The sequence below is a fragment of the Poecilia formosa genome, unplaced genomic scaffold (assembly GCF_000485575.1).
Source record: "Poecilia formosa unplaced genomic scaffold, Poecilia_formosa-5.1.2 Scaffold196, whole genome shotgun sequence".
Classification (NCBI taxonomy): domain Eukaryota; kingdom Metazoa; phylum Chordata; class Actinopteri; order Cyprinodontiformes; family Poeciliidae; genus Poecilia; species Poecilia formosa.
Window position 1 is genome coordinate 807,834 of NW_006800135.1, and position 25,760 is coordinate 833,593.

Genomic DNA, 25,760 nt, shown 5'->3' on the forward strand with positions numbered 1-25,760 from the left:
AATAATAATTATGTGATCGGTATCGGTGATCGGTATCGGTGTATCGGCCCTCATGGGTGATCGGTATCGGTATCGGCAGGAAAAAACCTGATCGGCACATCCCTAATATATATATATATGAATTTTTTAATTAACAGTAGCAAAGTAGAGTTTGATGGACAAAACTCTTGGACAGCATGAACACTCATCAGGATTTCCTCTGTGCTTGGTTACTTTGTGGAGCAAATATGTAGGTATTCCATAAGTAAAAAAAATAATGAATCCCTAATATATCAAATATGGCTGTGGAGTACTTACAAATAGTCTTTAACCTTCTAAAAAGAACATAAGATGTAAATAATCCAATCAAAAGTTTTATTTTGTTTGGCTTTCTTTATTTGTTATGTAGATTAAAAATATATGAATAAAAACTCAGTATTGTGTAGTATTTATCTCATATGTGACTCTACCCAATTAAATAAAAGGTGGTTCAACCTTTCAACCACTAGGTGGCGATCTGAGTAAGACATTTTCCTGCTGCACTCTGCACTGTACCTTAAGTGAGCCCAGGCAGGGCATTTAATAACCACTGCTGATTTGTTTTATGCTACATTGTTAGCATCAGATTATGTATGTGAATGTTTTATTGTTGGGCTGTAAATGTTCCATTCATGTTTGCTGAAAACTGGGTTATTGCTTTACAACATCCACTTCCCTGCAGTAGCTGTAAACGTCTGTGGCCCTTGTTATGAAAGCATTCGGTTATTAATGCTGTGATACTTATTGATTTACTCTGTGTGTTTGGGTTTGTTACTCTGGTTCATACATGTCAGTTTCACTTGTTGTTGTGACCTTCCTTGTAGGACGGTTGTGCTTCTGCAGAGCGTGGTAAGAACATCCGTGCATTCTGGTGTTGAGCACTAATTCAGCATAATTGTGGCATTAACAAGTTGCAAACAAACAACAGTTAAATTGCAACTACAACTTTGACTTATCTTGCCAATATTCTATGAGCTATTACGAGTTATTATTAATTGCAGCATTTGTAGTGGATATCATGGCAGATTTGCACCATAAGGACCAGCAGACTGGTCTGTGGATTGTGAGATCACAACCCAGCAGAGTGCCTGGATTCAGTGGCCCCTGTTAATGATTCCTTTGGCAACATCCTTCACACTACTTTGGCAGAAAAATCCTTTAGTCAAATCATTTTGACCATATATTTTTTTGTTCTGTACACATTTCCATAAACATCCGGAATGCTAATGCCCAATACCTTCCAGATCCTAATGAGATACTAAAAATGTGCTGGGATTGAAGCTGTTATTGTAATAACACAGTTCATCAGGTTCTACCAGTACGTCTGCTCGGGGAAACCGAATCAGGACATTATATTTAAAAAGGCATAGATTGTATTTTAAGACGTTTTTTTTCTAACATTTTAAATCACTTGTCAGTCCTTTTTTTGTTGTTTTTACTGGAATAAGAATAATGGTATCAATGTAATTTCTATCCTAAAATCTTTTACAGTGTAGATTTGTTTCTTTACAGCCCTGACAAAATAAATCAGGTTGGCAGATATGTAGACAGGACAACTATTAACTGCACACTTTATGGAGCATTCTGGAAAGCAAGCTGCAGGAGGTTTTGTTAAGTTTAACTCATGCAGAAAACACAGCAAACATGATGAGTTGAGACCAGGCTTTAACTTTTTGTCTATACAAGTGCAGCACCATTTGTTGCTAGAAGCCAGCATTGATCATCCTGCTGAACATGCCACCCCCCCACAGTGACACATGGGGGTGGCAGCATCATACTGTTGAGTTGCTTTTCCTCAGCTGGAAAAGACTGGAAAATTGCGAAGAGTAGAGTTAATTAGAGTATGGATGGAGGAACAAAACCTGTTAAGGTTTTGTTCCTCTATAGGGTGGATTATACCCTCTATAGGGTGGATTAACTTTAACTATAGGGTTAAAGTTGAGCCTTTTATCCTATAAAAACTCTATCATTGTGCACTTGATCTTTCACATGCAGTGCTGGTAAAGAAATAACCAAAAGGTGGTTCTACAAAGTATGAACTCTTGTAAACAGTGCTGGACTGTGTAGAAACAATGTATGGAGACTGAGGTCAAACTCAATATCTGTCATAAGAACAGAATAAAGGATCTTAGTATTGCAGCATATTTTAAATTAGAAATGCAGCAAACATTAAAAACCAAAGTCAAAGATGTAATTTTCACTTTTGTTTAAATATGTAAGGATTGTTGCATTGTTCTCCTCTCCTTTGCCCTTTTTGATTTCTTCGCTCTAAAAAGTGCTCGTTCAAGTGCTTCATAAAGCTCTGTTACAACGGACTGGAGACGTGATGTGATGCAGAGTGCATGCTTACCATTTCAACTCGTGAGTTATTGCTCTCCCCTCTCCGCCTCCTCCTCTTTAAAGAGAATCTTAAATCTCAAATCTTCTGCTGAAGACAGCTTCATAAACTCCCACACTCCAAGTGACAGCTCCTCATTTCTTTGAAACCACCTGGACTCGAGTGTGGGAGGTGAAGAGTAGACATCCAGTCCAATAACTCACATACATTCAGTTGTCTCTGTCTTTCCATAAAAGTGCACTGGAGAGGAATAAAGTGTTCTACAGAAAGTGGTAGGATGAAGTGATCATGGATTTCTTTTGACTGATTTTTGATGTCAACCGTTAATGAATGAAGCTATTTAACTGTTTTTATTGATTTCCTGTTGGTCGTAATCTTACTATGACTGCTGTAGTGCTTTAATGGCACTCTCTTTACTGGCAATAAATTGTATAAATCAAAGTTATAAAAATCTACTCAACCCAGTCTTGTAACTTTCATCGGGGAGAGGAATTCCAACCTGTTTGCATTTCTTGTTTCCCCACTGAATTGATTACCCATCACCTAGCCATCTGTCTAAGACAGTTTTTAATCAAAAACTAGGCCGTTGCGAATTTAAATCACCTGACTCGGGCTGTTATAGTAATCGACCGTCTCTCCAGCTTTCGCAGAACGGCAGTCATCAGCATGCAAAATGGGCAGGTGTCAGAGGACACAACTCTGGAGACGGCAAGCAAAGATATCCTGCGGTTATGTTAATATGAAGCTCAGAATGCTGTCCACAGCGTGAGAGCTGCAGCCGCGGGGAAGCAAGCGTTTGTGGTAGAAGTATTTTGCCTAAAGGCAGGTTCCTGTAGAGTTTGAAAAGACTAGAACATTCTAGAATTAAATTTTCCAGATCAGGAAATGTATGGAAAACTATAAAACCAGATGGGAAAAATGTTCTGTCTCTTGAACTCCTTATTCTGTGTCTACATCTACATGGCATTTATCTATATTAAAAAGGAAAAAGAAAACATAGTTTGCTCCAATTAGATTGCTTTTTATGTTCGTCTTTATATTAAAAAATAAAAGAAAATCCAGTTGTCCATCAAGGATCACTCTTTGGTTTCTTAAAGTTGCATTTAAAAAACTTTAACAGGGTAGAACTTAAATTCGGTACAAACTAACGTCCGAAATAAATTTAGATTGAATGCATTTGCATCTAAAAACAAAAACTTAACCAAACTTTGAGAAATGTGAATCTGTAAAATCAAGGAACTTTGAAATTAAAAATGTGCAAGAATATAATAACCTTATCATTAATGAACTAAAATGCCCCCCAGTGTAGACACTAGTGTCAGTTTTCATTTTTACGTCATAATATCACTTACAGCACTTATTAATATATTTTGCATTTTGCCACCGTCACTCACATTATGCTCCTTTTTTGCCTGACCTAATTTCCCAATTTGTTTTATTACCGGTTGTTCATATGCTTGTTGTTTATTTCTTTTAGCCGTGCTAACTTTATTTCTAGTGTTTTCAGTCCTGCTTTATATTGACGTGAATGTGTTTTTGAGAGTCCAAAACCATTTTCTTTGAGGAGCTTCATTGACTTCTCCTTCTGTTTATGAATGTGGGGCAACAGAGAGCAAGATGCATCATGGAAAGCTTTGCTGTTATTCAAAAAGAGCCTCTTAAGATACAGCAACATCTGTCCAAGGGAACAATCTAATCTTATCAACACTATATCTTCTAATTAATTGACAGTGGGAAAGAACATATTTGTCATGTTATTCTTAGATTAGTGTAAAAATTCACAGATGTAGATTTTTTGGGAGTTTTAGCGAATAGTAAATTTTATGATTTAAGCTGCTGCACTGATTTAAAATGTTCTGTCATGTATTAGTTTTTCTAAATAGCATAACAGATGAACTCTGTTTAACATAAAGTTCTGACCCATTTTCTTCTCTGAACTCATAGCGACCACTAATGGACTTCTGGTGGAAGCTGAGTCTGGCACCACCCTTTGCAGCATAGTCTGTGTGTGCACAAACTAGCATTCAGAAACATGTGATACACACTCGCAGGCCTTTTTTTTTCTTTCCTTTTTTTTACCTGTAGAACTGCCTTAACTCTTTATAAAATAGATATTTCCAAGTTATGTTTCAGAAACACAGCTTGGAAATTTCATGATGACGTCACACTGTTGGTGCAGATTTGTCAGATGCGCATCTATGCCGAGAATCTCCCAGTTCACCACATGCAAAAGTTTGTGCTATGTGAGATTTGGTTTGAGAAAATAGTTTGAAATGTTTAAAACTCTGTTATCTGTTGCATTACCTTGCTGAAACTATCTATCAGACGTAAGTACACTGTGCTCCTAAGGGGTTGGACATGGTCAGCAACGTTGCTCAAGTGGTTGTGACATTTACACAATTCTCAATAAAAGGCCAAGATTGTCCCAAAACAATATTCCTCACACCATTACACCACCCCATCCTGAATCACTGATACAAAGCTGAGTGGATCCACAAATTCATTTTATTTTGTGGAGTTTATCAACATACCATCTGTATATTGGGACAGGCAGCGTTGTTTTTGCTCAGCTTGTGTGAACTGTCCCAGTTTCCTCATCTCAGCCGACAGGATTGGCTTCAGGTGTAATTTTCTGTTGCTGCAGCTCCTCTGTTTCAAGGTTCAACATGCGGTCCATTCAGAGATTGTACTCCGCATTCCTTGGTTGTAACAAAGTGGTTATTCGAGCAGCTGTTACCTTTCTACCATGTCAAATCACTCTGCCCCGTTATCCTCTGGTTTCAGCAGGACACTTTTGTCCACACAGCTGCTGCTGCTGCTGCTGCTGCTTACTCAATATCTTCTCTTTTTTTTGGCCCATTCTTTTTTAACCTGAGTGATTATTGTGCATAAAAATCCCAGTAGATCAGTTTCTAAAAATACTCAACATAGCCAATCTGCGACCAACAAGCATGCCACGTTTAAATTCTCTAAATGGGCCATTTCACAAATGACTGGGCCAGTCAAATTCTAGTACTAAATCCAGTTGAGATTCTGTGACAAAACAAATTGATGTCTACCAATAATCTCCATTCAGTCCGACTGAGGTAGAACTATCTTTCAAATAGTGATAGACAACCACTTCGCTTTCTGGTAGTAAAACACCCCCAAAAGACAATATGTTACAGTTTAATAGGTAGGAATACTTTTGCAAAGCACCGTTGATCTTGAGAAAGCTTATCACTTTCCACAACTTCTACTTTCTAGAAGTCTATCTTTCTATCTATCTTTCGATAAGCTGAGCTCGAGAGAAAGAGAGATGGCACGGCCGGTTGTCACTCACAGGATGTGATCTCTGGTCCTGTTAATAAGCCAATCAAAACACCCCGTAGGAATCAACAGAGCACAGCATGATGATGCAAGCTGTACCTGAAGACCATATGTCAGGGTGTGTTGTTCTCCTGAAGCCTCATTTCAGGCCAAATTTTAAAGGTTGGATTACCTAGTAAGTCAGTTTTTTCAGACGAGGTGGAAATCCAATCTAAACATGGATCTTTACTGAAAAATACATGCTAGAATCTTAAGAAAAAACAAAACTGTGAATTCACTAGAGGAAGTTATTTGTAAATAGTTTCCTTACATATCTTTATAGATTTTTGACAAAGGTGTAAAACGTAGCAGTGACACGCCACTGGGTCTCACATCCTGCTGTGTGTGTTGTCTGAATGCATGTGGCGTTGCAGTGGGTTCACCTGTGTTTTTGTCGTAACAGTAAAAAGGCAAACATGGTGTCTCCCTGCTGAGAAAGCCTCAAATCAACACTCATATAGGTGCGCACACACCGCCTCATTCGTCAAGCAGGAGTCCTGTGCTGTCGTCATGGAAACTCTGATCTCCCCCCCCCCACCACCACCACCTCTCACATTCTCCTCTCTCCTTCACGATTCTCTGCAATCTGTTAATTTGGAGCCGAGTCCTTGTGACACAATTTCCGGACGGTTACTGGTAGTAGAGAAAACCCAAAGTACGAGGAGGAGCAGAAGGAGCTCAAACAGGTTGGAGCGGACGAGGGGCAGGGGTCTCAAGTGGAACCCCTACTGAGCAGGTATATGACCTTCTCCCCGCATCTCCTTCACTGGATGCTGTAGAGGTAGCCACCATGTTCCCTCATCACAGACTTTGATCTGCATCAGCGCTCCCCAGTGTGCAATTGCATCAATAATGCACTTGTGCTGCACTCGCGCACACCGACTAGCCACAGGGAACACCGAGTACAAACCAGAGGCGGCGAGGTGAAATCCATTGTGCGTGTGCGAGCGCGCGTGCATGTTGCACGCTTGGTTGCTCCTCTGCTCTATTATGCTAGCTGCTATTTTAGATCCGTGCATGAGTGTTCATTATGTATGCCCACATGTGCTAATGACACTCTCCTGGGCTGCGCTCCATCTAAGAAACAGCCGCCGCTGAACTCCTGCTGAAATCCGTCCCCCAAAACACAGTTTGGTTCTGAGAATTCTGCCACCAGCTCATAGAGACGGTTTTTGCTCTCAGTGCACCAGCAGAGAGAGGGTGATGAAAAGATAAGAGCACTTAACAATCCTCGCCTGTGAGGATGAAGCGGTAAATAGAAAGAAAATGGATGGCAGACGGACTCGAAGCAGCAAAAAAAAAAAAAATCACAAAAAGTGGTGATAGATATTTTGACCTGCCAGTCAAACAAGACAGCTCAGGCTTTTTCTTAACTTTAAACACAACAAATACTGTGAAACACTGCAATTGATGAACCATCATATAATAAACCTATTATGTCTGTAAGATGTAAAAAAATGAGTGTTATACATTCATTTTAGCAATACTTAGTTTTTTTGACTCTGCTTTTACTTCTTCAGTTCACTTCTACACAGTGTCTGCAAAAAAAATGCTAATCTACCTGAAACTGTTTCACATTTCATCGCAGTACAACCAGAAACCTTGTTGGACACGTTCTAAATATGAATGTCATTCTTTTACATTTTTGGCTTATAAAACATCTTGAGAATCACAATATTTCATCTACTTCATAATGTCCTATTTTGTTTTGGTCTGTCACATAAAATTCCTTTGAAATACACTGAAGTTTGTTGTTGCGAGTTGTCAAATTGTGAAAAAGGTTTAGGGCAGATGAGTACTTTTGAAAGACACTGTGTGTCAACATCTTCTCTTCCTGCTGTAATATATAATTATTCTCAATAAAAATTAAAAAGAAATCTCGTGAACTCCCAGCCGTTTAAGCTTTGAGGTACATCGTCAAGGCCGCTGCGATGGATCGGCCTTCATAAAGGCAGACACTGTAGCAGACGTTCCACATTATTTGATCCTATGGGTGTGGCAAAAAACAGGGCAGTAGATTCAGTAAAACATTTCATGTGCAATCAGGAAATCTTTTGTTGATGGTTCAATAAGATGAAGGTTTAAGGTTGGAAAGAAATTACAGTTAAACCTGTGTTCAGCTTGCAACCTTCAACTTATGGTTTTGTTTTTTTGTCAGCCATTAATCCAGGCACCCGAGTTATTGTTGTGATGAGGAAAAAAAGGAATATATTATGATTCTGGATGAGCTGTCTCAAGGAGACACTTTGCAGCACTGGCTTACTATAATCAAACAGTGATAAGAAACATGCGGCAAAACGAATAACAGAAAGTATTTTGAACTTAAGCTGGAATCTCTGCCAGACTCTTAGCAAGGAATTAAAAATCAGATGCCTGGAATACTTCAAAGACCTGGACATTGTCAGGGAGGAGAAATTATTTCACAATCCACCTTCATAAACCCTGTAATCAAGAGCAGCTTGAATTACTGAAGTTGTAAATAAATGTGTCATTAACTAGGTGTTAGGAGTTTTACCAGAATATTATTTAGGATTGCAGGCATGCAACATGTTAAAATATATTAAAACATTTAAAAATAAGTTGAGTAAGTAGAGATGAAAACGTCATACGTTTAAAATCTGAAGTAAAAACATTGAAATACCGAGCAGCAGATTTTTATAGCTGAGCCTCCCTTTGGAAGGAAACCTTTTAGGGGAAACGCTCATTATTGCACCTACGTGGCAGAGTGTTTTTGACATTCTTGGACCTGAAGAGCAGGACCTAAGAAAAACGCCTGCAGAGCTGCAGATAAAATATCTGAAAAGTGTCAGGAAAGGTCAGTGTCTCACACACACATACACAAGGCAAGAGACAAGAGTTTAAAAAGGAGAATCCAACTTGTTTTTATTGCAACCTCTGAGTAATCACCACTACAGGAGGACGATATAAATGAAAAGATGGTGCTCTCTGCCTGTGCTGGTCTCTCACACATCTCCTAATTGCAACCGTCCCAAAGTGTCCTTTTTTCTTTCTTTCTTTCTTTAAAAAGCCTGTAACGTTGACAAGGTTGTGACCACGTCTGTTCACTTGGACATGTGTTCAGCTTAATTGGACTCTGTTTAGGTTTCTTAGTTCGTCTCCAGGTCAGAGAGCTCACGCCTTTATACATCTCATTGGATAATTCTCAGCCTAAACATTTTCATTTATGTCTCTAAAGACCTTTAAGACTGAATGTGAGCTGATTTGCCTGAGACAAAGCATAGTTAACACAGTTTAACTATAACAACTTTTTTTTTTTTTTTTTACTGTTGCTACAGCAGGCGACATGTCGCCGCTCAAAGCAAAGAATTAATATGGCTCTTCGGAGGCCTTCCCTGCTTCCCTCGATAGCTTCTCAGAATGAGGACAGCTGGTGTAGAAGGTCACTGAGTGTTGTATTTTAAGAAAACTAGAAATGCACGCGCACGCGCGTGCACAGACGTGTGTTTGTGAGGGTGTGCACACGGCTTGTTGACAGATGACGAGTCTCCAGAGACGAGATACAGATTCAAAAAAGCGGGCTGAATAGTTGTAGCTGCTGGTCGGCGTCCAGATGGAAACTGACCCGAAGGCGCCGCTGCAGCAAAACAGAAAAGTTTGGTCAAAATTTCTGTTCCTGGGAAAAGCTTTGATGATGACCTCATTTCCAAAGAAAAAAAACCTACTACATGAGATATTGGGGCGACTTGGTGGGCAGTTAAATCTTTATTGTTCCTGCCAATGGGTCTAGTTTAGTTAGTTTAGTTATTGTTCAAATGATAATTGCTTAGTCATTTTGCAAATGATTACCAGTCTCGTGAGATTTTTCAGTGCACTCGAACATAATATTGCTGGTTATTTTTCTATGACAGTTGTTGTGATTAACCCTCTCACTCTGCCATTTTTTCAGCAAACTGTAGCATCTCAATCACATAAGCATGTGCAAAGTGGTCAAAATACGCTGTGCACATGCACAGAGTAAATGCATTGTCCTTATAATAGCTCGGCAAAGTTTCAGACAACTATTGCACACATCACTGACATGACGTCTGCCAGTTGGGGTTTGGATAAACTGGAGATGGTAAGGGAGTTAAGGGGGGCTTCTGGTATTTAGTTGCCATTTGCTTGTTTAATTCCCTTCTGTTCATGAAAATGTGATCTGTTCCTTTTTTTTTTTTTAACTCACTCGTCAGGGGTAAACCAAGACTTTTTTCTCTTTAAATCCATGTAATTAGGGTTTCTTCATTAAGTATTAGTAACATTTTAAAGCTTGCTTTATACACCTCCTAAATATTCTAAAATTATTATTTTTTATTACCGTATATTTAAAGCTACTATATCAGTGTTACACACTTTGAAGATTTTCACATCGTGTCACATTTCAATATAAACAGACTGAATCTCCATCACAGCATTTCGTTGTTGGTGAGCTTACCTCACTGCACAGTCCAAACCAGCTCTCCATTTAAAGAGTCCAGACTTACTTTAAGCATTTTTTTTTCCTAAAACCGGGGCTCACTTAACTTTGGATGTATTAAATTTAATCCGAGCCAGAGACAGGGATTCGTCCCGTCCTTTGATCACCCGTCTAAACATTGGTTGGAAAATGCGTGGAAATCCAGCGTCCCGCAACTGCTGGTTGTAAATCCAGCAAACCAACAAAACAAAATAAAAAATCCTTCAATTTGTCCTCTACAGGAAACCGTAAAGTTCCTAGATCCAACAAAAGAGAGTTATCCCAGTGTGAGCACCAGTCCAGATTCAGAAGCCCAGAGGTTCGCCTCTCAAAACTTCACAACTCCAGTCTGGCCGAGGTTCTTTCTTCTCTGAAAGCTATGTAAATGCTACTTTACCTCAATTCAATACCTTTTGAATCAAGATGATTCAAAAGGTTGGGGTTTGTTGCATACGTGACAGTGTTTGCTGTTTGCAATCTCTAACCCCTTCACAAATAATTGTGACCGTAAAGCATGCACCTGTTTTACTGGAACCTTGTTTCTGCTTTAGCTCAACCGTTGTTAGCTTCTTCTTTTGTGGTTGTGCAACCTTCTGCCTGTTTGCCCACCTTTGCATCACACTAGAACTGTTCTGCACATCATTGCAAGATCTCGCTGTTGCCTTCCTGTTGCTCTCAGGTGCATTATCCCTGACATCAGCTGAACTTCTTCTTTATGAACTACATATAACTTAACACAACCTGTCTTTACCTTGCTATCCACTCCCTCATTCCCCTCTGACTCAGTTGACTTCTTCTTTTTGACCACATGAGTCACATCCTGTCCTTATCTTACTGATTAATACATTTTAAACATTTCTAATTGAATAATCATTTAAATCACAGACTTGCCTCAAGAATAACCGTTGTTCATCATTATTCATTTTTGATATTTGTAATGATTAGTTCCCCACAATTATACATAAAAAAATCATCTTTCTTTTACTGCCTACAGTTTACACTTTCCATCATTACAATTTTCCTTTGACTGTGACTTCTTCTTGATTAGATAGAGGAAGAAAATAAGACAAACCCTCATTGAAGTCTTATACTGCTGGAGGTTCTTTGTATTTAAAGGTTAACTTATAAAAGCCTCATCAGAGGCTGGTTCTGCAAATTAGTCCTTCACTACAGAGCCTGCATATGGGACACCGGTTTCTTTTACATGCAACATTGTTTTATGTTTTATCCCTGCTCAGATACCAGCATGCAGTCCCTACTCCTTCAAACGTTATGGTTTTACTGCTGAACTAGAATCTTCAGCATGAAAGTAATGGTATGACCTCTGGAGGTTATTATCATGCCACCAAACAACATTCTGCCACCAATTTCATTTATTTTTCTCTACATTGGCCTATATTTTGGAGCTTTAGTTCCTGATTGGACCTTTCAAAAGTGAAACAGTTAGAACTACTAACCCATAAAATAGATTTTTTTTAAAATAAAAAAAAAAAACAGCAGATGATGAATAACACATTAAAGCAACAAAAGTTTCAACCCATGTGAGCTGATGAAGCCAATGATTAAGCTATTGTTAGTTGAAAGCACGTTCAGCCTTTTAAATTCTGACGACAAACAATTCAGCGTGCTTTAAATGGAAACGACTGCTGTTGTGACTCCTGCTCTCTGTTTGCTGTCTCATTTCTTCCACATGTTCCACATGAGTGGCTTCTGGCAAACTGAAAATGGGATTTCTTAGGGCTTTCTTCCTGCTAAAGTTTTGGTGTTGATGTCTCACAAGATAAATCATTAAAACGAGACCGGTGGTGGACAAAGTTAAATAGTATGACAGCTTTTGCTAGCCACCATATTTTGTACATTTTCAATATGCATAATTTATGCAAAAACAAAAATTTCTGATGTTGTAAGTTGTTTCCAGTTTTAAAAAAGGCCGGACCTTTCAAAAAATATATATCAAAGATTATGTTTCGCATGCTCACTTTGTCTTTTTCCTTATCTATACTAGCACCAAACTGAGAAGATGTCAGTTAGAAAGCTTAGGCACATCATGAGAACACTCTAAATATTGCTGCTCTTGTTGCTTGTTTCCTGCTCCAGCCGTCTCCGTGTCATTCAGTGAGACTATTTTTAACTCAAGCTGTTGCTTTGGAAAAAGAAAAGTGCTGTCTTCATCACTCAGCACCCGAACTCCAACAGAAGACTCTCAATTTTTTTTTTTCCCCCTTGAGTTGTTGATTACACGAAGAAGACGAGCACTGGCATTTTTTTTTAAAGAGATATTCCCAGACTTCTCCAGCCTCTCCTTTCCGGCTCCTTCTAATAAGGCAGGGTGGAATCAGCTGGGAGGAAGGTGACGGCTTTTAATCAGACGCTGTTTGTGCCTCATCAGAAAAAGGTAAAAGACTCCAGGTTTTGTGTGTGTGTGCGCGCACAGTCCCACGCTCAAGTAGGTCACACACGTTGCAGAGCAGGGAAGCCGTGTGTCTCTGCAATGCGCGATTAGCCCATCTGGTTTTGACATGATGTATGTCCGGTCCGTGAGACCCGCAGAGAGAGTGACAAAGACAGAAAGAAAGAGAGAGTTAAAGAAGCGTGGAAGGAGGAGGAAATGGAGAAGGTGACCTTGAAATGGAGTGCTTGGTGGGAGTTTGAGCAGCCACTCCAAAACATCAGGGAGACTCCAGTCAAGAGCTGCCTTGATTTAAAGCCAATCTGCACTACGTATATCATAGACGTTTGACTCATCTGCCTGATTACATTTGACTGCCTGTGCTTAAAAATGTTGTATTAATGATGCATCAGGGTTTTTGTTTTTTTTTCTCAGACAGATTAGTGTATCAAACTGAGGGACTAATGTGAAAATACCCAATGGAGCTTTAAGGAATGTTGTTATAGCATCTCTTTTTTTATGCAAAGTGAGGAAATTTCACTAAAATTTGACTCTCTGCCAGCAAAATGGGAAATTTACCCATTACTACTAATTACCGTTTGGTTTTAATAGAATTTCCAACAGGCAGTGCACAGCAGTATTTAAGCTTTGCTGCACCATTTGATCGTCCAATTAAAATTATGGAAGTACTCCATATAGCCAAAAAGTTATTTTTGCCTGTCTGCCTTCAGTCACATGAACTGGAGTGACCTTTTTACCTGTTATTAATTAATTCACAAGGTTTAAGATGATAGGGGCCCAACCTTCCTGCTACATTTTTTTTTGCCCTACTGCAGTGCTTAAAGATGTGTTTTTCCACAATGTTTTAATGTAGATTGTGTTCAAAGGAATTTCGCACCATTTTTCCCAGAAAAGCATTTGTGAGGCCAGACACTAATGTTGGACGAGAAGGCCTGGCTGGCAGTTTTCGAGGTCAGGCCAACATCAGACTCATCCATCCATGTTTATGCACTCCAGCCCAGTTATGTTCGGACAATAAGAAGCAATCACTGTCCAAAATGTTAGAATACAAAATGTTTTGGTGTGCTGAGGAAAAATTATTTGTACTTAAACTAAGGTGCTCAAAAACTAGAGAAACATCCTCACACTACTCTCCCTTAATTTTTAGTGAATGTTCTTGTTTGACTGCACATAAACTATACTCCTAATGGGGCATACCATAAAAACTCAAAATATCAGGAGAGGCTCCTCAGATCGTGGAGCTTTTCCTGTGATCTGTAAGGGTGAGCCTCGCTGTATATACGGCGAATGCGCTTGTATCTGGGATCTCATTCTGTGCGTCACAATCTATAACTAAACACTAAAAGCGAAAGTATGAAAGCAGGCAGACCAATAAATCAAGTATCCTGTTTTAACGTCCGACTGGCAGGAGCGTCACCCATATTATCAGACAGGACCCCAATTTTACACTTGATCTAAACCCAGAACAAAAGAACAGTGGCCTCAGAATTAGAAAAGCCCGCCGTCACCCTTGCAGCTTTGCACAAGTACGTGAGCCCATCACCGTCGGCGAGGGGCAATGAGGTCAGATGGCATGTGAGACAGGTGACAGTGGAGGGCAGAGAGCCGGTTTCTGCTGTCATCATTTGACTTTTAAAATACCCATCTTGGTTTAGCATACTGACTCATTAAAGGAAAAAAATAAAAAAAAAATATATCCTGTTAAATCTAATTTGGTGTGTTTGGATGAACTTTATGCTACCTACCCACCAGCGCATTGAATAAAAAGGATTTTCTTTTTGTTGGCAGTCCTTCACGTATTTTTAGAAAAAGCTAAGAAAAAATATCACGACACTGATGCCTGTTGATCATTCATTTATTTAATTTGGATGTGTGGCGGCAGGGAAGCACCTGAAACATGCAGATTTATGGATCCTGGGCACCAGGATTGGGAACCCGTGGTACAGATTCAGGTTTGTCTCATGAAAAAGCATTTCACTAAGCATTTTGCGATTATTTGTGATAATTGTTTCTCTGTCAGAGTTTTATGTTCATGTCTGGATCTTTGAGAAGCAGCTTTTTCTTTCAAGCAGGGACTAAACTCTGCTGACAGTCAGAGTTTAGTTTGAGGGTTCGGTAAAACTCCTCTGAGGACATCCAGGTATTTTCAATTCCTCAGAATGCTGGTGTGAACTGGAAGACGCTGACACCATTCACGTTAGGAGCTTTTTTTTTCCTCTTTTTTTTCTTTTAATTACTGCCCTCCCCAGGGAGCTTGGTGGGTAGTTAAACAGAAATCAGCATTAAGGCAATTATTGGCTCACAATGAAATGAATACAATCTTGTCATCTGTAATCATTTGGGGCGTCTATGCCTCGGAGAAAACATCTTTCTATTACTCGGAGAGAGGAAGGAATGTGTGGCAGATTGGTGCATCGGTAACACAGGTCAGCATCATTAGATTGTCTTTTCGAAAAGGCTGGTGGCCTACGACTTCCAGTCATGACTTGAACGTACCTTTAATCACTGTGCTGTGCTGTGCTGCTCTGTTTGGATAAAATCCCTGAAAGTCTGTGGTTGCATTAGGAAAAGATTAAGCAGTGTGAATACTTTAGCAACGTTCTGCAGCTGTGATGTTGGCAATAACTTCAGATGGATGAAAAGGGTTTGGTTGTCTCACCAAAGTAAAGCCACAGACTTGCTGTCCTCTGACAAAATAAATTTTTCTGCACAAATTCGTACCTGACGTTCGTTTTCTTCCTCTGCAGCTGCAGAGTGATCTGGACCAGGAGTACCAGGACAAGTTTCGCAGACTGCCTGTGGAGATCCAGGAGTTTGTTCAGGACAGCAGCAAGACCAAGCTTTGCGACGACAGCCTCCCTGGAAACCTCGTTTCGTCCTCGACAACGGAGAGGCTCAACCACAAGGCGTCACAGTCCGAGGACGACATGGAGGAGGGCTCGTCAGAACACGCTTTCGACACCGCCCTTTAGGGATCTGACGTCTTGCTTCACACCGGGACATTGTTTGGTCGCTGAGGTTTGTGACCACAGGCTTAGGATGAGACTGCCCCACCTTTGGTCCAACTTGTAACCAATGGGAGGATTAGATCAAATCTAAGCCTGAACGGGTGAGTAGAGAGGTCCTCTCAGCTTACCGTGAAGTCCTGTCCAGAAAACTGTTTCATGTAAATATCTCTTTTTGTGTATTTGTATGTTAACCCTGTACGTTGTTCTCTCTTTCGGTACGGCCACAGGACGTGTTACTGGACACTAATTATTTGCAGGAAATAACTTACTTGAACTATTGCACAGACAGAGTAGTTTCCTTTTTTTTGTCATCTTTTATGTTATCATGATGCTGTGACAGTCAGAGAGGTTTGGTGTGCCAAGATCTGCTTTGTCTTACGGTGGATTTCAGTTAAGTCGACTTGCACTGTAAAAAAAAAACAAAAAAAAACATAAAAAAACAACTTTACATAGCCTTTAAAGTTTCTATCTTTAGAAGGTTGAATTTCATCCTTTCATGTTTGCACTGACGCCTCCCTGTATAAAACTACATAACTCTTTAAAACTACATAACTCTACTTTAACCCAGAAGCACTGGTGGCGTTCTGGTTTGCTGTTTTGTTCTCACAGAACTAAGCCTTTGTGTTGCTGCTATGATTTATGTTTTGTTTTTCTTTTTTACTCAGCATTTTAGCTACTATTTGTGTAATGTAAACTTTTGCTTAATACGATGCAGTCATTTCTTATTCTTTTTTTTTATGTTTTGGCCAGTTTTTAATGAGTTTTACATTGTTTACTGCCAACTCTGTCGCACCAGGATGAGAAGGGATAGGATGTTGTACAGTGTGTGCATGCATTTGAACAACTGTAAATGTTACAATAGCGGTGTAGCACAGATGTTTATTTATGTATATCAACCTTTTTTTCTGGTACGTTTTTGATTGAACTTGCAAAATAGCTGTGGCTTTAACACTGTGGAAATGGGACTGTGTCTAAAATCAAACGGCTGCAGTTTTCAAGTAAACAGATTGCTTATTGTTTTCTTTACAGCCCCCCCTTCAGTTAAAGCTGTTAAACCAAGGAAAAATTATCACAAGAAGATCCAGTTTTAGCCAAATTATAGGAAGTGATCTTCCTATAATTTGGTGCTGTGGGTGTATTTACTCAAAACTCAGAGCGGATGCCTGAGACTACAGAGAACATGTCAACCCCCCTCCCTTTGCCTCCGTTCTTAATCTTCACCCAGTTTGAGGGGTTTTATCTGGGAATAAGGAAACAGTAGGGAAATGGCTTCATTTTGTCCCAACAGACGACGTAGCAATCAGTAACGTAAAAACGGTTAGTAACGTGATGCCTGCCAATAACAAATGATATTTGGCCATTTTAAATGCAATGCAGCAAACAACATAGTAACTTGGCGATAATGTATTACAGTTTTTAAATCCAATAACATCAGAACATTTAGTTAATTATGTAATGGTGCTACGCTATTGGGCTGGGAACTCCAAGCAAAACCATCCGGATCACATGAGCATGACTCTCTCCCTGATATACACCAAATTCCATGAAATGACTGAAGTGGCTGAAGCACGTTAGAGAGTGACCTGCAACAAAGCAGACTTTTGCGGTCTTAAAATAACTCTAATGTCAAAAACTTGTCGAAGTTTGTGCAATTGCTATTTTCTGAACCTCTAAACTGTCATAAGGTTTGCAATAGAAGAGTTAATAGACAGCAGCCAGCGACTAATCGCATGGCAAACAGGTGGAGGTTGGTTACTGTGCGCCGGTAATCGTCCTGTGTGAAACACAGATCAAGAGCTGAATATTTATTAATAGTCAGAGAAACTGGAAAATCTATTTTTGTGGTTTTAGTAGAAATTTTTTATTGATTTTTTTTTTACACAACCTTTTCCGTTTGGTGGCTACTCTGATCTGAAACGCGTTACACATTCTATTCTTGACGTGTTTCACACAGGAAGATCACTGGTGTCGCACTTCCATTTGCCTTGAAAATATTTGTCAGCTTCTGCTAAATTTGGAGACATCTTTTATCAACCATGCCTCAGTTCATGCCCGCCAGGCGATCACTTCATAACGACTTGAAAACAATTTTTTCCCAGATAATTTTTTTTCGTATCATCTTATCGTAATCTTTAAAGAAAAAAAAAAAACGAAAACACAGTTTTGAGATTGGAGTTACTTTAAGATGGTACAAAATCTACTGTTGTTTTGTTTTTTTTTTTGCTCCTGTTAAGTTGGACATTAGCTTCAGCCTTTGAGAGCTAGCAATATGGACCTATACTAATGAAGATGGAATTGAAGTAAGAATTGCCAAGTGCAGTTAAAATAAGAATAGATGACAATTATTTGCCAGAACCTCACTTTAAAAAAAAATAAAAAAAACAACCTCCTGAACCTATTCTGTAAGGCTCAGCTTCCTCCTTTTTCACATGTAAAGTATGCACATTCAGTACACATGGAGGAAGTATCTTTTGACTTCCCATCTGCCCGGTGCCATTCAGCTCTCAAGTGTGTCATGTGATATTAAATGATTTGTTTTTTTTCTCCAGCTGAAAATAAAACGAACTGATAGTGAGGAAATATCAAACATTTGATTCAGTTTTTAAAAGATGATTAGCGTGAGAGTCCTGTGCCTTTGAATGGGGTTGTCATGTTTGATGTTGAATGTATGACATGCATCACTGTTTAAATTGACATTTTATTATACCATATGAAGCTGTGTTGAATAGACCGTGTGCACCTTTTAGTAAAGTACCACTACTGATGATGCTTGTGATGAGCAGTATTTGACCAGTGTCTCAAAAGAAAGGAGAGACATTTTTCTTTTAAAGCCTTGAACCACTTTATTTGACAGGGCCCATATTAACTTAAATGTATGCACTCAGAAAATGTAAATGTATATGACTTTCAGGATAAACATGGAATTGAGAAAAAAATATATAGTGTAAAGGGAAGTTGCTTGTAATTAAAATAAATGTGGCTTTTATCGTACTTTGCCGGAATGGACTTGTGTGTCTTTTTGAGTTTGTCAATTCAGTATTGTGATTTCCTTTTTATGCTAAAGCCGTGTGTTTTATGTATGCAATTTGTGCTTCAGTTGCATACATAAATTTACATTCTGATTTCAATTGAGAAACAGATCTAGAGTTTTCATTTTGTGTGCTTTAAAGGGATAGATCGGCGTTTTTGAAGAGAGGTTCTGCTAAAAAAAAATTTAGAAGCAGTTAATCTTATCTGCAGTAGATAACTCTCTTGGCATCTTTATTTAGGATAAATCCAGATTAGATGGTGCAGAGCGAGGCAGAGTTGTACCATCCTACACCAACTCCAACACCTAAAATATAACAGTTTAAGAAAATGCAGTTTTCTAAACTATGAAACAATTATCACTTTTGAATTGGCTTTTAATTTACACAGACATCATGGTTTATTGACACAGGAAATGGAGGCCGGAAGTATTGCACCAGCAATTACTTCCCTGTCTGAAACAAGTACCCAGAACATAATGTATTTACTGTTCAGAGTAACTAAAAGTAAAGTGGTGTAAAATGCAAAAATATTATAGTTTTTAAACCAAATACAAAATAAGCCAGAAGTAAAACTAACGTGGGTTTATACAAAACAAAGATGCTGGTATCTACCGCAGAAAAAGATACTACTGCTTACAACCTCATAACACTCAAAAATCCAAAACTATCCCTTTAAAATATTGTTGGGCATAAAATGTACTTCTTCAGTCTTTGCAGTGCGGCAAAGATGATGCACTTCTGTTTGAAACATGTCTCCAACACATTAAAGTATGTGCTGGAAATGATGAAATAGTTGGGCCACATTTAAAAGCAGGGCATTCATGAAGCAGTAAGCAACCCAGTTATGGAGAGTTTGGCAGTACCCAGTCTGAGGCAAATAGACTCTGCATGTAGTGTTTCCATGTCTGTGATACATGTGTGTCACATTCAAGGGCAATGAGGAGCAGGGGACAGTCTTCACAACCTACTTTTCTATTAACTCCAAGGTAACAATATGAGGACTAAGTGCCAGAGCTATGAAAAACTGAGAAGCAGTACATTTCTGATTTTGGGGACCTTCTTAAACACTTATTTACGCAAATCCGCCATCTTTACACGGATACCAGGATAGAGTTAAACACGTTATCTTTGTTAGGTGAGAGAAGTCTCTCCCAGTAGGTCTGCCTGCACCTGCAGCTCATGTCCTTCATGCTCCTCAGCTGTGTCTATCACTGCATGCCGTTTGCCATTTTTCAGACTTCATAAACACTATCTCCTTCTCAGTCGCAGCTCCTCACTCGAATCCCAACAGGCAACAGGAGATAAGGGCGAGCCCAGTCGCCCGTAGCAACCGCCGTGTCCAGTCAGAGGCCTCTGTGCATGCCGGCAACTAGGAAGTGAGCTAATTAACCTCGAGTTCAGAACGGAAGGAGAGTGGCTTTTTAATAAGATTCGCCGAGTTATATAAGCAGTGACGCCCCTCCACGGAACTCCGTGGAATATTGTCGCCCCGTGTCTGTCCATCTGTTGCGGGGATGAAGAGGAGGAGGCGTCCTGTAACCAAGCTTTAATGAGGCACATCAGGGCAGCAGAAGAGGAGAGGACCGCAGAGTGCTACTAGGAAGGTACACTAAGCAAACACGCACACACTTACACACAGAGGGAGACACGGAAATGTGAGTGGTCCAGCCTTTGGTCCCTAAATGCAATCTTTGCCCAAACCACCGACATGTGAATTTAATCGAGCCTTAATCTTAAAGCCAAGAATGCCAACGTAGAAATCCCTAATCTGTGTTGGACAAAACTCAAACCATAACACTCACATTATTTCTGACAATACAGGACTATTAAATAATATGGAACATTATTATTTAATATACAGACTTCATTAGTATATTTACAGCTTAACATACATTTTTTGTTTGTTGGTCAATTTAGATTTTAAACAGTAACAAATTAGTTAATACCTTTCAAGTTTAGTATTTAAACTGGTGGTTTGTGAAGCTCTGGAAGAAATCAGCAGTGATGTCATTTCCATTGCCAGGGGCTCAGTGTGAAGGCTGCTTTTGTTGTAGACAGAGATTCTGTGTTACAGTAGTGACAGATCGGGTCAGAAGCTTACATACAGTCATCTTGTCCCTGAACGTCCCTGAGCAACCGCTGTGTTGATTATTTAATCAGCTCTCTTTTTCAGGATAGACTGATAGCAACATACAACTGGATTTAATTTTCTTAAAGCAAGGTTGTGGAACAACAAGTTTGAATGTCTTGTGAATTTTCTCTGATCTGCAAATGAGAGAAAATTGAAATTCTGAAAACTTTGTCTCAGAATTGCTTTTTTATTTATACCTCATCTACAGGTAAACATGTTCTCTTGTTGACATGGGGCATTGGGTGAGATGGTCTGTAGATAATAAATGAAAACCACAAAGGTAATTTACATGCACAATCAATATTCCAAATATTCATCCAAAATATAGGATTTGGATAAATCTCTATCAGTAAGTTGCAGTGAAATAAGGCACTGAACCATCAGGGTGATGTTAAACAATTGGATACAGTCCTATTTCATGACTCCACCAGTAGCACTGATGGCATAACATGACACTTTTATATATCCTTTATGGCTAGGGACACCTTCCGTTTTCCCAGAATGAGTTTGGGGTGTTGCTGTGTAGAGGGGATTGAAGATGTCAGCCCCCTCCATCTAATTTTTTTATAACTGGAATAAAGTAATTAAGTTATATGCTGAAAAGAACAGTTCGTAGATTTATGTGCATTCAGCCACACTAGTGGCTTCACTAGTGTGTAGCGTGTTACTGACTTTACAAAGGGAGGAGAGGGAGGCACTGTTTGTCTTTTATCAGCGCATGGAGGCTACAGTAGTCAGCTGTTAGAAACAGTGGGAGGAGCTGGATGTGGTTCTGCTGGATGACTCACTCTTCTGTCAAACAGACACACTCATTCAGTCTTTCGGTGTCGGTTGTGGGTGCAGGGGGGGAGCGCGCTGCCTATCAGAAGAGGCTCCCCTAGTCAAAGCGTTCTCCACTGGAGGGCGAGTGCTACAAGAGCACCGGGACTCTCCGGCAGGCTGGAGAGACGGGATAGAGCAGCAGCTGGAGGACACACTGGCAGACAGGCACAGAGGGAGGGAGAGAGAAATCCCCAGCAGGACTCTGCCACGCAACATCTCTGTCCGCCGACGGATTAAAATCCAGCGTCTACCGCCGAAATCACGTAAGGAACAAATGAGGCTTTCCGAAATGTATTTCGAGGCTGTTACTATAACACTCAGAGTTATGGTGTGTCGTCTGCTTCGTTAAACTGTTGAATTTAAATACGAGGCGAATGATGTATCCTTCATTTGAACTCCATCACACTGGCTGCGCGAGCCTCCCTCCAAATCCTGCTCTCCTCATTCAGACACCGCTCATCCTCTGTCTGTCTAACTCTGTCACATACACCGCTGGAGACTGTAGCATCGCACAGCTAGCTAGCCAGACGCATTAAAATGGACATTTAGCTGGGACATGTCGAATTTATTCTGGTTGTGCTCAGCGGAATTGGCCCCTCTTCCAGGTAAATACGACAGAGAGCCGCTGCGGGTTGAAATTGAAATGAAATGCAGGGGTTTATTGATGTTTCCAGCGCCCTGGGAGGCTAGCCAGAGATGCTAGCTGTAGCGGGACAGAGCAGAGGGACGACAAGCACAGCGCACTCAGGCATGGATAACTAATGGACATACAGAGCCCGGGTTACTTCTTACATGTACACACATATAAAACTCATACTTTGCTTCCTCTCAGGGTTTAATGTCAGTCCAGCCGTTACAAATATGATTAAATAATAATATAACCTGCAGAAATTGTCCCAAGACTGCTTAATGAGTCAGGACTGTGCAGCTGCTGTGCATCCATCCCAGGCTGCATGCTGTTCCGTGCTGCTGCTGCTGCTGCAACTACAAGAAGAGGTTCCTTATTTTATTTTGAACACATGTTGGTGGCTATTTTTAGGTTGTGTTTAATCAGCAAGCTACTGGTGTGAAATTATAAAGTTGAGGAACAACAGGTTACACATTTCCTAAATGTTCCGGTTTTCCTCCAGGGTTTAAAGATTGTTGTGAATTTGTGCTGCATTTTCAGCTTATTTTCACATCAGCCTCCTGATAACATGTTCTAATGTCAATTTTTTGGGATGTATTGGCTTGTTTGGTAATCTTGAGTGAAAATACTCATTTACGTGTAAACTTTAAAGAGAAATGCTTCTATTTTTGAAACAGAAAAGAAACACTTATTCCTAAATCTTTAAAAATACTGCAACATTAATCACTGCAGTTGCATGGAGCTTTTAGCCAGATGTAATTTAAAAACAACACTCAACACTCAATTTAAAAACAACAACCTTTAGTTTTCAAGTCATGACTCCATGGATTTTGCAAAGGTAAATATTTCCAAATTAATTAATTGTTTTTTGTTTTTTTGTAAGTGAGACAAAAATGTAGGAGCCTTCTTTTTTCTGCTTTTGCCATCTTACAGTCAGTGCACAGGAACAGGTGGTGTAGAGGCAGCACTGCGCTCTACACTCCATATAGCTGAAAAAACTAAAACTATTGTCCGCCACGTCTTTTATCATCCTGAGGGAGGATGATGGAACAAGAGGACTTTGCTCACTTTAATTATACACACACAATAGAGATGATTAGAAATAATTTTTTTCTTGGCCTTGGCCTATACCGACTTTTTTAAGGTCTGACCACCTGATTCTTATTTTTTTTTTTTTTTTTTTAATGACTATACAAACATACAACAGAAAAATGTGCTGCAGATTAGATTTTCTCTTTTCTGGTTCAGATGTAGGTTTGATTCTTTCCATGTATACGTCACACTACATGCCCCTAACTTTTATCTTTATTCTTTCTGCATTAATTAAATGATTAGGATTTATCTTAATTTGGTTTCATATTATTATTTGAAGCATTTTTATTTCAGGGAAGATTAATTTATTTATTGATGCCAGAACCATAGTCATCCCTGTTTTTAATTTTCAGTTAAAAAGAAAACAGAGTTCTTCTCTCCATACAAGCTCCATCACACGCATGCTGAAGGTACAGTCCTATTTGTCCAGAAATGCGTAGCAGGTAACTCCATTTGTCTATTTGCAGAGCAAATAGAGCACACTGCGTCATTTTGACCCGGCTTGGCAACTCCTAAAATTAACTGATGAACGAGCGCAGAGGATACCTAAAGGACTTCTCCACATGTTGTGTCCAATTTGCTGTGTCCACCTATATATTACGAGCCATAAGCCATATTTGCAGAGGGACCCGGTTCACCGCTCGTAAACCACAGCTCACAGGTGCGCTACGGAGCATCGTAAATGTCGTTTTCGGCAACAGGCTTTTAATCAAGTGGCGCAGAGCGTGTCAGTAGCCATTATTGTAAAATTGAAAACGGTCTCCCGTTTGCCAGCCTCCAAAAGCGCGTGCGTCCTCCTCTACCTGTGGAAGCCTGGCATGATTATGTGAAGAAAAACAAATTGTTCTCAGAGATATTGACTTTGCCACAGGAACGTTTCGCCAGTGATTACAGAGGCAAACATTACGCTCTCACACACACAATCCCAATCCCTTACCTGTGGCTTAAAACCAGACTGGGAGGCATTTTGATGAATAGAGGTGGACTAAGGAGCTTAAAAGCTAGCTGAGGGCATTCATGTGTTTTTATTATATTCTTTTATTGTTCAGAGGAGATGGCATTATAATTGGGTTTTTTTCTCCTTAATGTACATAATGCCTTTTGAGAGTGTTTTGGATTTACTGAACATCCTGTTCCATGTGTTTTGGATTTTAATATACTTTGCTTCACTTGATGTGAGCGCTGATTAATTATTTATATCATAAGCAGAGTTGACGTCACAATCTGTGTGTGCGTGAGAGAAAGAGAGGGAGAGGGAGCAGTCGGAGGAAAAACAGGATTTTAACATTGTGAAACAATGCTAAAATGGCAACAATGTTGACCTTTTAAACTAGCCGTTAGCATCTTATATTAGCAAGTAGCATTATTAGCGCAGCTAACTTTATTTCTCCCTTGAAGAATGTCGATTTTTACTTTAATCCTGAGATTTCCAAACGGCTGCAAAGACTGAGGTTTACAACTCAAAAGGATGAAACCTCAAATTTGCTGTGCTCCATTCAGCCTTCCTGTTATCTGCTGAAAGTCTTGCTCACTTTAGACCTTCTCTAGATTTGATTATTTAATTTTTTTTTCAGCTTGCAATATGGTCTGGAAGCAGACAACTTTTTGTTAGTGTAAATGTTTCCTGTTTTGATTTGTTTTTGTTGTTGTTGTCAATTTCCATCTGACTGATGTGATTACAGATATGTATCTTGTGTCTATACAGTAAAGAGAAAGTAATAACCCCAGCACATCAGGGTAGAGATATATCAAATTGGAGCGCAACAAAGTAGGCGGTGATGCAATCTAACCTAATTTACAGCAGTACAGATTGAACAATTATTGCAGTTTGGTTGTTTCCGTCTCCACTGAGCCAATCATATTAACAATACTTATCGTCTGAGTCGCCTACAAGCCAAACGGTACGACTTAGAGGCTGGGTTTTACTGATGAAAAGACAGCTGAGAAATATTTAAAGATATTTTAGAGTTTGTACTATAAAATGGCTTTAAGGGATACGCTCTGCAAAAGATGAGAAATCATTTTTTTCCCGTGGTTACTCTATGGTGAGCTTGCCAACATTTTATTGATTTGCTCGCCAGGAGGTTTTTCTACTGGTGGCACTTAAATTGAATTCCACTTCATGGCAGTTTACTTTACAGGAGATGCTCTATTGCTCATTTCCTCTCCTTGTTTTTATATTGCACTGCTTCTTTTATGAGTTGGAGCGCTCAGTCAAAACAGGCTCTCCTTTGACAACTCCTATTGGTTGATTTCAATATTTATCCTGTGCCGTTTTATCTAGCCTTCCCAATTTGCATTTTGTGAATGTCTAAGTATGCATTTGAATATATATGTATAAATAATATACATTTTAACCAAATTATAGTTATGGTCAGAATCTTGCCATACACATGAATGTCATATTAGATTTGGCTTTAAAGATAATGCAAAAGTTGAGTGTTTGGTTGGTTTTCTTGGTTAACCATCCAAGTCAAATTTAT

At 39.5% G+C, this 25,760-nt stretch overlaps 1 protein-coding gene across 2 annotated transcripts in view; it reads left to right on the top strand.

The window, feature by feature from the left end:
* Positions 1-17,960, top strand: part of LOC103148043 (1-phosphatidylinositol 4,5-bisphosphate phosphodiesterase beta-1) — a 178,230-nt gene extending 160,270 nt beyond the window's left edge. For both annotated transcript variants that reach the window (XM_007566656.2, XM_007566655.2), the window contains one exon: positions 15,315-17,960. In XM_007566656.2, coding sequence (XP_007566718.1) covers positions 15,315-15,539 — 225 coding nt within the window. In that variant the 3' untranslated portion in view covers positions 15,540-17,960. The remainder of the gene's footprint in view (positions 1-15,314) is intronic.
* The last annotated feature ends 7,800 nt before the right edge of the window (positions 17,961-25,760 follow it).